At 35.9% G+C, this 15,004-nt stretch overlaps 1 protein-coding gene across 1 annotated transcript in view; it reads right to left on the bottom strand.

Moving 5' to 3' along the window:
- The window catches only part of ELP3 (elongator acetyltransferase complex subunit 3), a 97,670-nt gene that overhangs the window by 47,508 nt on the left and 35,158 nt on the right, over positions 1-15,004 (bottom strand). The window contains exons 8-9 of the mRNA XM_043564906.1: positions 5,066-5,227; positions 2,553-2,679 (exon numbers count right to left, since the gene is read on the bottom strand). Coding sequence (XP_043420841.1) covers positions 2,553-2,679; positions 5,066-5,227 — 289 coding nt within the window. The remainder of the gene's footprint in view (positions 1-2,552; positions 2,680-5,065; positions 5,228-15,004) is intronic.

Here is a 15,004-nt window from a genome sequence, read left to right as displayed (position 1 = left end):
TGTTCATAATTAGCAGATAATGTCAAACAGTTTTTTTTACCATGATATACCAATATAAATTTACTGCCACAAGCAGTAAATGAAGAAAGAGTTCTAGTTGTTCCATACTCTTACTAACACTTGATTTTGTCTTTTTTCATTTTACCTCTTCTTAGCTTTGCTGGTAAGAATACAATAGGAACGCATCATAGTTTAAAATTTCATTTCTTTGAAGATTAATGACTTTAACAACTTTTAAATATGTTTACTGGCTGTTCAAATATTTCTGTAGTAGTGCCTGTTCAAGTGTTTTTGCCCATTCTCTTATTGAGCTTTCTGCTTTTTTCTTATTGATTTGTAGAAATTATTTAAGATGATATTAAGTTAATTTTGCAGAAAATTTTTCTCTACAGAGAAACCGGATTTCTCATGTTAGGTCTATTTTGTCACTCATTTATGTGCTGGGATGTAGTCAGAAAAGAAATAATATAGTGTTCATATTCTCTTTGAGTTTTTCTGAAAAGATTACAAACAAGGAAGACAGATCTGTTTACATGAAGGGTTATCTTTGCAATATTATCACTGAACTTTTCTTTATTTTGAAGACACTAAGGAAAATGAATAGTAAGGCTCCACTATTTGCTATTATTTGAAACATGCCATAATTTTTTCCCCAAGGATACTTAAAGTTATGAATTCTAGCTATATCTCTGATTAACCTAAGAGCTGTGCTAAAGAAAAGTGTTTCAGAGGATTTTTAGGCCTGAAGCCTGAGTACTGAGGAGAGGTTATTAGATTCAAAATCTACTACACAGCTAACACGGGGAAATTAGTAACAGGGACATTTATGAATTAGTACTATCTTCAGTTGTAATTCATGGGCTTAAAAATAAAAAAAATTTTAAAGGAAAGAAAGAATTATTAATGTCACAAGTAAGGCAAAGTGAATTCCATTTTTCTAAATAGAGTAAAATATTTTTGTGAATAAAATAACTTAATACTTTCATCCTCTTCTCTCCAAGAATATCCCTAAGGCACTTTCCCTATCTGAGAATCTAAAGGAAAAAAAAAAAAAAGTTCTTACCAATCTCATTTCCCAACATGTGACAGAGAGTAAAAACAAACAAAAACCCAGCCAACCCGGAGTTAGATATTAAAATATCAAAGAAGAGAAAACCCAGAAAAAAACCCAAACATTTTCTTTCACTATTTAAGGAAATCCTGAAAGAGAAAGGCAGTTCTAAATTCAGAAGCATCTGAAGAAATCATAAATAAATAGGATGGATTTGACAGCAGATACAAAAGTGAAAGGCCCAAGACAGGCTGGGTAAAAATACGTGTAACAACTATAAAAACAAACAAACAAGGAATCTATAATGTCCTCACCTAGAAAGTTCATCTAAATTAACATTAAAAATAGTCATATCCAATAGAGTAATTGGTCAGAGAACAAAAATGCACAATTCTAAAAAGATGAATTATGATTATTGCATGCAAACCTAAAAAGCGTATTAATATAATTACAAAAATACAAGTTGAAATAACATTTTTATCCACTAAATTAGCAAAGATAGAAACATTATAACTATGTGTGTATATAAATATATAAACAGGAGAGTGTTATTTGGGGAAAAAATAACCCTGCTAAAGCGAGTATAAATTGTTATAACCCTCTGAAAAGCAATTAAGTAATACGGAGAGACTCTTGAAGTGTTTATACCTTTACCTGACAATTCTACTGCAGGGAATTTATCCTAACGAAACAGTCCTAAATACTACAAAAAGTTATAGGCATCAAATTGTTTACCTGCAGTGCTATTTACAATACAAAAAACTGGTAATACCTTCAATTTAAAAAGTTTGGAAGTAGTTAAGCAAAGTAAGGCATATTTATTCAATGGAAATTAAGCACACATTTAAATATGTTAACATTGACTAACACAGATAGATGCTTATATAACATTAAGTGAAAAAGCAATTAAAATAATTACTTATCATATATATGCCAGTTTGTCTGTGTGTGTGTGTGTGTGTATATGTCTGTGTGTATATCTATATCTATCTATCCATATATATACGTCTGTGTGTATATCCCTCTGAAAAGCCTAAGCATAAAAAAATCCTAGAAGGAAGTACATTAAAATGTTAGAGTTTTAAATTTTTTTTTTTTTCAACGTTTATTTATTTTTGGGACAGAGAGAAACAGAGCATGAACGGGGGAGGGGCAGAGAGAGAGGGAGACACAGGATCAGAAACAGGCTCCAGGCTCTGAGCCATCAGCCCTGAGCCTGACGCGGGGCTTGAACTCACAGACCGCGAGATCGTGACCTGGCTGAAGTCGGACGCTTAACCGACTGCGCCACCCAGGCACCCCTAAAATGTTAGGGTTTTATTTGGTGTGGGCACTGTGAAGAATGACTCTTCTTTGTTTACAGTGTTCTACTCTTCCATAATGAGGACATATTGCTTTAATAATGGGGGAAACATTAGCAGCAAATAATCACAAAGAGCAGAGGGGGTAGAAGCAGCATGCAGAGGCAGTCTAAATCAGCCTGGTTGAAGACAACACTTACTGTAAACTGTTCAATGTCCCTCTCTAGTCCCACATTTGGCAGATCAGGCATCATATGAGCCACGACTTTGAAACCAGAATCCTTGGCCAGGTGAAATGACTCGCAGACTGCCTTCACAGTGTGGCCCCTGAGGAAAGAAAATTCACTACCTGTTACACAAATAAAAGGGCAAGAAGGTTAACACAAGAAACAGAGGAAAAACGATCTATAACAGTGGTTTTATAATGAAGACTAATATGGTTGGGGAATAAAAATCTCAGAAAATCATTTTTATGTCTCTATCTCTGAGAAGGCCTGGAAATAAATCATTTCACTTCTGAGATATTTCTCAGAAATTCCTCATGTACCTACTCAAGGTTCTGACAGTAAATGGGGTAACCAGAGTTAATGTCTACTAAAATTATTTGGTTTAGCATCATCAGCCAAAGTAAGGTTACTAATATACATATTTAAGTTAAAAAAAAAAAATAATGGGCTCAAAACCAGGCAGAAGCAGCCTCTTGTGATGCTCTTTCCTCTAAAAACCTTTTGAAATTATTTGTAGAAATAAATTAGGTGTCATAGAGTGACACCTATGTACAAAATAGATTTCACTCTGGTGGTCTGCAAGGTCCTTTAAAAATGAGAAAAGTGAATGATTTAGTGACAGGGCAGAATCATTTGCGGCCAGCTGGATAAATCATCTTAACATTCCAGTATCACATCCAAGTAGGAAGCAAGCCCAAGAACAATTTGGGGCTACTAATGACTGAAGCCCTATGTCAATCCTTTCATCTCCGAGACATTCCCGTTCACCACAAAAAATTCCTAGAAACATAGACTGCAGCCCACTCTGGATGTTCCCACCCATTTCCAATCTCTTTTTGCTAATCATTTCCCAATTTATATGACTAGGCCAGGCCTCTCTCCTGACACACCATCCAAATATCCAGTACTCTAAAACTGTACTGTCAATTGTACAATACCACAGTCTCTAGGCACATAGCCACTCAGTTTATATTAATTAAAATGAAAAATTTAGTTCCTCGTACTACCATATTGGACAGCGTAGGTGTAGAACACCTTTCTTCTTTAACACCTTCTTTAAACACCTTCTTGTTTAAAGCAGTCTCTTAACTGGTCTTCCTTCTAGCTTGTTCTTCTTAATCCACTCCCATACTGTGATCCTTACAAAGGGATCTTTCTAAAACATAGGTATGCTCCTATCACAACTTAGTTTAGTCTGTCCTCAGATTAAAGCCCAAACTCCCTGGGCTGACTTCTAAGGCTCCTCATCATTTGGCCACCCTGGCTTACCTTTGCAGCCTCACCTCTTACCACTCTCCTACCTCATGCTCTATGCTGTAACCAACCTAACCTACCCCGAATCCCCGAAATATGCCATGTGCTCAGGAGTTTGCTTGTATGCCTCTTTCCGCTTGAAATAATCTTCCTCTTCCCCACCTAAGTCATACTCTTCCTTTAAGCCTCAGGTCTGACGTCATTCTTTTCAGAAAGCCTTCCTGACCTTCAAGAGACTCTTCCCATCTCCACAGGTACGACCCTTGATCACAGCAGCAGTCAAACCAGTGTTTCCGGTTTAAGACTCCCCCTACAAGAGTGCATTCTACTCAGGTTAATCTTTCTTAAGTCTGATATCTGTGCAATTCTTCCCTGTGTTCAAAAGTATCTAACAGACCTCTATTACCTAAAGGAAAGATTCCTCCCTCCTCAGCCTGGCATTCTTCCTGGTTGTTTCTAAGATGCTGACTGGTATAAGTTTCCCTAGTTCTCTTTACTTCCTTCTCCTACCACAACCCCCAGTCATGTCTGCCCCTCCCAGTAAAGTAGACCCAACTCAACACACACCAATTCCCTGAAGCCTACCTTTACACCTACAGTCAATGATCTGTGCTGCCTAATAAAGTCCTAAAATCTTTTGTTTTTCTCTAATTCACCAATTAATCATAAAGTTCCTTACACAGCTAACCTTTCATGTGTGTCTTTTCTCCCCAACTTAGTGATCTATTTCTAGAGTTCTAGAAGAGAGCTTCATAGGGCTCTATCAATCCTTATTTCTATCCTTCCTTACCTCCCAAATTTCTCAAAACTTACAACCATTGCCCACCAACCTTTCATTACTCTGCCGACTGGCATCTGCTTCACAAAAACTAATCTTTTAAATATCACCTCGACTTCCTTCTTATTCAAACCCATGTTCCTCGCCTTCTCTCCAGCTTTAAACGACTGACCTTGAGCCCTGCCTTCTGCTTTCCATATGGGAAAGGCTGTTTATGACAGGAAGGAATAAGAGCATGTTTACAGGCTACTGGAAAAGAGCCAGTAGAGAAAAGGCTGAAAATCAAGGAATGGGGATGGAATTAAGAGCAGAGATAGAAGAATGACTCTGAGGAGAAGGAAACCTATCCATCCTTCTCTAAGATTGGTAGCAAGGTAGAGAGAATGAGTGTGAACATAGATATAATCAGTGGGAGTAGAAGAAGGCTTGTGCAAAATCATTTGCCCCATCTTACCTGTTGGTATCTCTGGCCACATCTTCATAGACACTCTGTACCCCAATCTCTAGCCTTGTGCAGCCATAGGTCAGCATGTCACCTAAATGCCGCTTCATACAGTAATCTGGTCTGGTCTCAATAGTAATACCGATACACTTTGTGAGGCTTCTCTCAGAATACCTGTAGAGCAAATCTAAAAGTAAACAACTTGCCACACTTTAGGACATTTGCTCCCATTTAAAGGACTGTCTTCTCTTAGTCCTCCCAGTATAAGACAGTTATTAAGAGCATGGCCTCTGGAGCCAGACTGTCTGAGTTCAAATCCTGGCTCTGCTACTTCCTAACTATGCAAGCAGAAATGTTATTAACCTCTCTGTGCTTTGGTTTCATCATCTGCAAAATGAGGCTAATAGTACCCATAGGACTGACATGAGTTAACTAGCATACAGTAGTGTTAGCATCATCATTATCATTCTTATTCTCCCATAGTATGCTGCAACCATAATCTCCTTGCAAGCAGTGGTTTCAACTGTGAAAACCCCAGCAACCGTTTTTCATACAAGTGAAAACTATTCTGCCTTACTTACTTCCCAATCCATATTTTACAGTCATATTAAAGAAAAGGAAAAAAAAAAAAGAAGGGGGTAAGGTATGTATAATGATCATAGGAATATTTTAGATAAAATGTCTTCTATATACACACAAGTCATTCTGCCAAGTCTATTAATCTTAGCAATGGTTTACAAAATTAGGAACCATTTTTCTTGTTCACTAACACCAGATATCAAAGTAGTGAATAATACTTTAGATTCAAGCTGCTTGAGTTAATGGCCTTATTGCTGGCCCAAAACCCAGAGATAAAAGTGACCTGCTAAGGGGGCTGCTGATGTGAGGGGATAGGAGCTGACATTTTATAGAGGCCACTGTGGCCAAGCACTATGCTATATGCTCCATCCATATAGAATGCTCCATCAGCTCTATGAAGTGTGTCCTCTCATCTCCATTTCACAGATGAAGAAACTGATGTTCAAAGAGATGAAATACCTTGCCAAGGGCACAGAGCTCATAAAGTCCAAGTCAGGATTTGAAATTGGATCCACCTGACTTCTAAATCCTTATTCTATATTTCACTTTATCCCATTGCTTAGATAATTCAGTATGGAACATCAGACTTCTCTTTTCAACTTCTCTAATGTCCTAGAACCCAATGACTTTTCGGTGCACCCTTCCAAGGCTTTCTCAATTTTTGGGGAGGGTGAGGGAAGCCTCTTCTTTTAATTTATTTATTTTTTTCCATTTAATTTCCTTCCTTCCAAAAGAGTTCATAGCTCTTTCTAGAAGTATAAAAATCTTAAAATTTCCACAATTTTGTAACTACTCCTTTAGGTTCATTTCTTCATTGTCAGTAAAAATGGACTCACTTAATAACAGTTATTAACAAAGTTAAGAATCACTGAACTGGGAGGACTAATTCTAAAATCTTTCATTCTCAACATTCAAACTCTTCTGCAGTGTTTATTACTATATTCTATAAGGTTTTACACAGGATTACCAGAGGCAACAGGACTGAAAGTAAACAAGTAGCCCAAAGTTACTAAAAAAATGTAACATAAGACAGAAAAAGAGCTCAGATTTTATCAAATCTTGCCTAAGACAGGATACCAAATCATTCTGCTTTTTTGAAATGATTAAATCAGAAAGTCTCATGCCTCTCAAATAGGTGGGTACCAAGACCTGCAGTAACAGAAGTACAAATGCCATGGATAAATGTAACCTTCTTTGAATTATCAACTGTTGTGTTTGGGGAAAATTATTTTAAAAAAATTAAAACAAATATTCCAATATTATGGAGAAAGAAAATTACAGGAAGAGTGATTAAGAAAGATGAAAGCAGGAAACTCTAAATTAGTGTATTTAAGAAAGTAAATCAGAATATCTTAGAATCAGGCATTCCAAATTTGCATCACAAACCTATTTTTTTTTTAATGCTTATTTTTTAGAGAGGGAGACAGAGTGTGAGTGGGGGGCAGCGGCAGAGTGAGAGAGGAAGACACAGAATCTGCAGCAGGCTCCAGGCTCTGAACTGTCAGCACTGAGGCCAACACAGGGCTCGAACCCACGAACTGTAAGATCATGACCTGAGCTGAAGTCGGACATTTAACCGACTGGGCCACCCAGGCATCCTACAAACCTCCCTATTAACTGGTAGTGTTATAAAGCCTCCAGTATTTCTTAAAAGGATGCCGCTGAGTTAGGAAGCTCTGCAGCACAACAGTACCTTGCATCACTGGGAAAAAAACTAGAGGGTGGGTAAGTGCAACTTTGTCTAGAGGAAAGAGAAAATTACCAGCTAATCTTTCTATTGCACAGGTCATCTAAGGCATACAGACATACAGAAGAAGCTGCTGCAGGGATGATAGGGTCTCTTCGTAAGTAGGCGGAATATAGTATAAAGACAGAAACAAACCCTATTCTCAATTTAATTCCATTTCAAAAATGTCTTTCCTTCGGGAGGAAATGTCATTACCTTTATCAGGCAAAGAAATGGAGGAATTAAAAAATTATTACAATTTTTAAAAGCAAACACTTCATGTTCACAAAAAGCTTTTACCATTATATTCTTTTTAGAATTGTATTTTCATTTGAAAAGCAATTAAGCAGAAACCCTTATCAAATTTGAATGATAAAAACAATGAAGCATTGTCCTAAAGAACAGAGTATAAGGTCATCTTTCCTATAAGATCACTGTATTTTTATTAGGATTTTTGTCAATGTTCTTTTTAGGCCTACAGCCACTGAACCTGCCTCTTCATTTAACAGAGGTATAAAGATATTAATGATTGTTCTGTAAATATTTACATACAGGCTTTCAACTAGTCTAAGCAAAATACGGCTTTCATGGCCTGTTCTAACATTCTGTTATTATTTAGGTAGCCATCCAATAGTATGAATCTGTTTTAGTACCTAGTTCAACCCCCATACCTTCCCGGGGTCAACAGAATTCTTAAGCTCTTGAGCACCTAGGAAATGTGCCAAACATTTTCCAACCTTGATCATAAACCCAGGTCTTCTGATTCCAATTCCACTGCTCTTTTTGTGATATTACAGGGTCATCTTAAATAAATCTGGAGACCACCAGTATGGGGCTACACATAAGTGCATCCTACACTTTTTTTGTATGCCACAGTAGTGGCACCAACTACAAAAGATGCTAATATGCTCTGCAAAGCCAAATGTAACTTAATAACTTATGTTGACAGTATTTTTTTTACAAGGTTGGGGGGGTTGAGTTGAGATGGGACAATACCTTCAGAATTTAAAGCATGCAAAAACTAAACGCTACCCAGCCTTCAAAACATAACTTAAATTACAGTTCTCCTTCCACAACATCTTCCCAGAGCCTCGCATAACTTTGTAACCCCACTCCCAAAGCATCTTGCCTATGATATGCACACAGTTTGCCATGTTATTTGTGGATGTTTGTGCGTCTAGACAGGAGGTTCTTGGAAGGTAGTAGGCTCGAATACATTTAGAGGTAACTGCTTTAGGGCTTCAGCACTAAAAACTCTCCTTCAATATAAAAAAAATACAAATATGAAGAATGAATAAATGAATTAGGCATAACCAAAGACACAGAAGGTCTCTCTTTACTCCCATGGCAGCCTCTAGATAATTTTGCTGGTTATCTTTCCTCTTATAGAGTCAACCCTAGAAGGTGCCTAGCACTAGACCAGGTATTCTATAGAAAGTAATAATACAGTGGCACCTGGGTAGCTCAGTTGGTTAAATGTCTGACTCTTGACTTTGGCTCAGGTTATGATCTCACGGTTTGTGAGTTTGAGCCCCACATCAGGCTCCATGCTGGCAGTGTGGAGCATGCTTGGGATTCTCTCTCACTCTCTTTTTCTGCCACTTCCCAGCTCACTCACCCACTCTCTAAGTAAATAAATAAACTTAAAAAAAAGTAACAATACAATAATTCTTGTGCTAGAGATGCTAATCTAGCTGCAAGAAATAAGACACACAGATAAAATCAAGAACTACCTAAGAACAAAGAGCTAAAAGTGGCAGAAATATAAACATACATTATTTCTGGGTTCTATTTATAGGAAGAAAAAAGTGAACTATAATAGTGATTATCCATTGGGTGCCTGGGTGGCTCAGTCAGTTAAGCATCTGAAATGGCTGAGGTTATGATCTCACAGTTTGTAGGTTCCAGCCCCACGTCAGGCTCTGAGCTGACCACCAGGGTCTGGAGCCTGCTTCAGATTCTGCATCTCCCTCTCTGCCCCTTTCCGCTCATGCTTGCTCGCTGTCTCTCTCTCTCTCTCTCAAAAATAAACATTAAAAAAATAAATAAAAATAACTATACCTATTACTAACTCCTTGGCTGAGGGACCCCAAACAAGGGGACACTGAGGGAAGGCGGCAATTCAATGTTAAAGTCTCTGTTATCTTCTGGAAACTACATGAATCACTCCAAGAAGGCTATGGGTATCAAAGACCGCTTCTCATTGCTATCAGTTCGTCGCAGTCCTCTCTAAAAAACCTCTGTAATCAATAAAGGTGGCTGTGTCTTAGTCTAGTCCTGTGTGAAATCTCACTACAGCTCTAGGCCTAAGTTCCTGAAAGTCCTACAGAATCTTTCCTACATAGACCTCAACCTGCTCAAAGAAAACTGCAAAGTAAATAAAAATGGTACATAGATGGAATGTTAATTTTCATTTGTCATAACGTACAAACTCTCTTCTGTATCTACAATCCCAAAATTGGTAAGTGGAATTTATAAACTTCTTTGGGCAACCAAAGATTTGTTTGAATTGCCAAATAACATCTGAGGTTACTGGTACAACTGGTACAATTCCTCAGTAGTAGGGCCACAGAACAAATTCTTTTTGATATAATTATACTTGGAAAATTTCTCAATACAACTTTATGCTCTGTACAATGTTATGCTGGTGATAGTCTAGACTTATGAATGACCGATTTGGGTGTTTGATGATTTAAAAATAATATTTTTTTCCTTTTTTTTTTTTTTTTTTTTGTTGGGACAGTGGTCAAGTTTGCTTCCTAGATATTGATTGTTATGTCAAATGACCGATAAAATATAAGGTTCTACCCAACACACACCAAGGAAACAAACAGAATTTTGATTTTTAAATGAGTACAACTTATGAAAAACTAACCTGATGACTTTGTGTTTTAGAAACTAATCAGGGACCCTTGATCCCTATCATGTTAGTTGACAAAGTTTAAGGTATATTAAAAACAACTCATAACATTTTGGGTTCTGATTCTTGCGACAGCTGACAAGAATGCTATCAGACAGTTAAGAACTAACAGCAAAGCATTATTAATAGACAAAAATCACAGTTATTACACATTCTTTTAACATTACATTCACATTCAAATTTAAGGACTATATTCATAAGCGCATTATAGAAAAGTTGTCATTATCAGAAAATGACTGCTATATGAAAAATAACTTGCAAACACATCTTTTAGATAAACATTCTCATTCCAATAAAATTCTTCAAACCACAGAATGTCAGAGAAAGAAGTAATTTTAGAGATAATATAGTCCCACCTTCTCGAGAAAACTAAAACACAGAATACATAAGTGGCTTAAATTAGGTAATAACCTAAGATAATAACAGAAATAAGTCTGGAACCCAAGTCTCCTGATTCTTCATGCACAGTTCTTTACACTATGGTCATTTAATAATGTTTACTTAGTACTTTCTATCCCTAAGACATTGTGCTAGATATAGGCACAATGTGTCTCTTAAGAAAACATTCCCTATTAAAGGAAACAGGGAAAAGGTGCATTATACAGAATTAGACAATAACAGTATTCACTAAAACTATTATTTTTGGCTACTGAAAACCAAAGTGAGGGGATGATTAAAGTAGTAGATGCAAATATACTCGCATCAATAATTACAGTAAATGTTAACAGATTACCCTCCAGTTAAAAGACAATATAAAAATGAGTGAAAACCAAGACTCAACTACTATCGACTGCTGTCTAGAAGAAACCCACTTTCAATATAAAGGCACATATGCGTGGAAAGAAAATGGATGGAAAAAGTAATACATAGGGAAAACAGTAAACACATGAAGACTGTAATAAATTAACATCAACTAAAGGAAACTTCAGGGATAAAAACATTTCATAATGATTAAAAGCTTATACATAAGGAAAAACACAGAAATCATAAATATGTATGCACCTAATAATTGAGTCTCAAAATAAATGAAATAAAAATTAACCAAACTGAAAGGAGAAATAGAGAATTCTTCAATCCTGGTTTGAAATTTTAATATCACTCTCTCTTAGCAACCGATATAACAGAAAAAAGTAACACTGTCAATCACCTGAATTTAACTGATATTTATAGAACATTACATTTAACCAGTGTAACTGATATTTATAGAACGTTACATTGAACCATTGAAAGAATACATATTCTTTCAAATATACATAGTATGTTCACCAAGTGAAACCATATATGCCGGGGCCACAAAATGAGTCTCAATTAAAAAAAACAAAAAACAAAACAGGGGTGCCTGGGTGGCTCAGTCAGTTAAGCATCTGACTTCGGCTCAGGTCATGATCTTGTGGTCCATGGGTTCGAGCCCCACGTCGGACTCTGTGCTGACAGTTCAGAGCCTGGAGCCTGTTTCAGATTCTGTGTCTCCCTCTTTCTTTGACCCTCCCCTGTCCATGCTCTCTCTCTGTCTCAAAAACAAATAAACGTTAAAAAAAAATTAAAAAAAAAACAAAAAAAACTTTAAAAAATTAAATTATATAGAATAGGCTCTCTCTAACCCAAATGGCATTAAATTAGAAATTGACAACAAGATATCAAGAAAGACTCGCTTTTGGTAATTTGGAAATTAAAGAACCCATTTCTATATAACTCGTAGGTCAAAAAATATAAAGGACTTAAAAAAATATTTTGAATGGAATAATAATTAAAATACAACATACCAAGGTTTGTGGGATTCTGTCATAATAATGCTTAGAGGAAAAGTTAAAGCATTGAATACTTACATTAGAAAAGAAAAAACGTCTATAATGAAGGCCAAGCCTCTATACCTTACTAAGTCATAGAAAAAGAACCATAAAGTAAACCCAAAGAAAGTAGAAGACAATAATAAAAAAAAAAAGTAAAGCAGAAATCAATGAAATAGAGGACATAAAATCAAAAGTCAGTTCTTTGAAAAGAATAACAAAATTGATAAACCTCTAACTAGATTAATCAAGAAAAAAAGAGAAAACACAGATGATCAGAACCAGGATTGAAAGAAGGGTGATCATTAACATTATATAGACATTAAAAGCATAAAGGGGAATACTATGAACAACTTAATACCAAATAGTTTGACAACTAGGATGAGGTAGACAAATTCCTTGAAAAATACAACTTACCAAAATGGACACAGATGAAACAGAAAATCTGAGTATCTTTCTTTATCTATTAAAGGAATTCAATCAATCATCCAAAATTCTCCCATAAAGAAAACACAGCCCTGGATAATTTTACTGGTCAGTTCTAGCAAACACTTATGGAAGGATTAACATTCATTTTATATGAACATTTAGAAAACAGAGGAGGGGGGACGCCTGGGTGGCTCAGTCAGGTAAGCATATGGCTTGGCTCAGGTCACGGGTTAAAAGTTTGAACTCTGCATTGGGCTCTGGGCTAACAGCTCAGCCTGGAGCCTGCTTTGGATTCTGTGTTTCCCTCTCTCTGTGCTCCTCCCCTGCTTGTGCTCTCTCTCTCTCTCAAAAATAAACAAACAAACAAAAAAGAAAACAGAGGAGGGAACACTTCCTAACATGTTTTATGGGGCTGGCATAATAACACTAATACCAAAACCTAACAAAGAAATTATAAAACAGGAAACTACAGACCACCATCTCTCATGAACATATACACAAAATCCTTTCCAATGTATTAGTAAAATGATATATAAAAAGGATAACACATTATGACCAAACAGGTTTATCCTAGGAATGCAAGGTTAGTTTAATATTAAAAAAAAAAGTAATCTACATGATCAGAATAAAGAAGGAAAATTATGTGATCATTTGAATAGATACAGAGAAATCATTAGACAATTGAATTAATGATACAACCTCTCAGCAAACTTCTTCAATAAAGGTATCTATAAAAAACCCCTCAAGGGGCGCCTGGGTGGCGCAGTCGGTTAAGCGTCCGACTTCAGCCAGGTCACGATCTCGCGGTCCGGGAGTTCGAGCCCCGCGTCAGGCTCTGGGCTGATGGCTCAGAGCCTGGAGCCTGTTTCCGATTCTGTGTCTCCCTCTCTCTCTGCCCCTCCCCCGTTCATGCTCTGTCTCTCTCTGTCCTAAAATAAATAAAAACGTGGAAAAAAAAATTTAAAAAAACAAACAAACAAAAAAAACCCCTCAAGTAACATTGCAGTTAATACTGCAATATTAAATGTTTCACCTGTATTACTGGGAATAAGACAAAGAAGCTTACTCTCACCACTTCTATTTAACACTGTACTAATGTCCTAGCCATTACAATAAGGCAAGAAAAAGAAAAGCATGCAAATCCAAAAAGAAAAATTAAAGCTCACTTTATTTGTAAATTAAGTGATTGTTTATGAAGAAAATCCTAGCAGATTTACAAAAACAACTTTTAGAACGACACAGTGAAATTAGTAAGGTAATAGGATACAATGTAACATACAAAAATCAATTACATATTATACACTACCTGTAAAACAATTTGAAAATGAAATTTTTAAGAAGTTCAATTTCTGTAGCATCAACAAACACAAAAATATTTTGACATAAATTTAACAAAAGGCTAACAACATCTCTACACTGAAGATTTCTATGAGAAATTAAAGAAGACTTAAATAAACAAAGAGACAGACGATGTTCATAGATCAGAAGACTCAATATTGTTGTCAATTTTCTCCAAACTGTTCTATAGTTTTAATACAATCCCAATTTTCTCATACTTTTCAGAAGTTGACAAGCTGATTCTAAACTTTACATCGTAGAGATGCAAAGGAAATAGAATATCCAAGACAATCTTGAAAAACAATGACAAAAAAATACTCACAGTACCTGACTTCAAGATATACTATAAAGCTACAATAATCAAGACAGTGTGTTACTGGCATAAGAACTGAGAAATAGATTAGTGGGACAGAACAGAGCCCAGTTCCACATGTACAGTCAATCAGTTTTGACAAAGCCACCAATATAATCCAAATAGGAAAGGGAAGTTTTTAAACAAGCAATATTGAAACAGTATCTACCTCCAAGAGGAAAAAAGAAACCACAAATCCTACCTCACAGTATATATAAAAATTAATCCAAGATAGACCACAAGTCTAAATAGGCAAGCTAAATATAAAAAAAAACTGTAACTGCAGGTAGAAGAAAACACAGGAGAGAATCTTGTCATGTATCTTCTTGGGAGTAAGCACAAGTTTAACAAAAACAATACAGAAAACAATGACTATTAAATTAAAAAATTGCTAAATTAGACTTAATCAAAATAAAAACTTCTACTTAAAGTTGTCCTTAATATAATGAATACTCAAACCACAGACTGGGTTTTCATATTTGTCAAATACAGATCCAACAAAGGACTGGTATCCAGAATTTAAACAGCCCAATAAAAAATGGACAAAAGAGTTTAACAGTTCACAAAAGAAATATATACAGAAAACACAAGCATATAATAAAGTGCTCATCATCATTAGTCATCAAGAAAATGTAAATTAAAGCACAATGAGATACCATTACACACCTACTAGAACAGCTAAAATTAAAAAGACTGACAACACCATATGTTGGTGAGGATGTGGAACAACCAAATGCTCATACATCACTGGTGGGAGTACAAATGTTACAACCACTTTGGAACAATGTCTGGCAGTTTCTTAAAAAATTAAACATATGAT

Source organism: Prionailurus bengalensis, chromosome B1 (genome assembly GCF_016509475.1).
Source record: "Prionailurus bengalensis isolate Pbe53 chromosome B1, Fcat_Pben_1.1_paternal_pri, whole genome shotgun sequence".
NCBI classification, from domain to species: Eukaryota; Metazoa; Chordata; class Mammalia; order Carnivora; family Felidae; genus Prionailurus; species Prionailurus bengalensis.
Note: the sequence above shows the minus strand (reverse complement) of the source record. Positions and strands in the feature narration are given on the sequence as shown.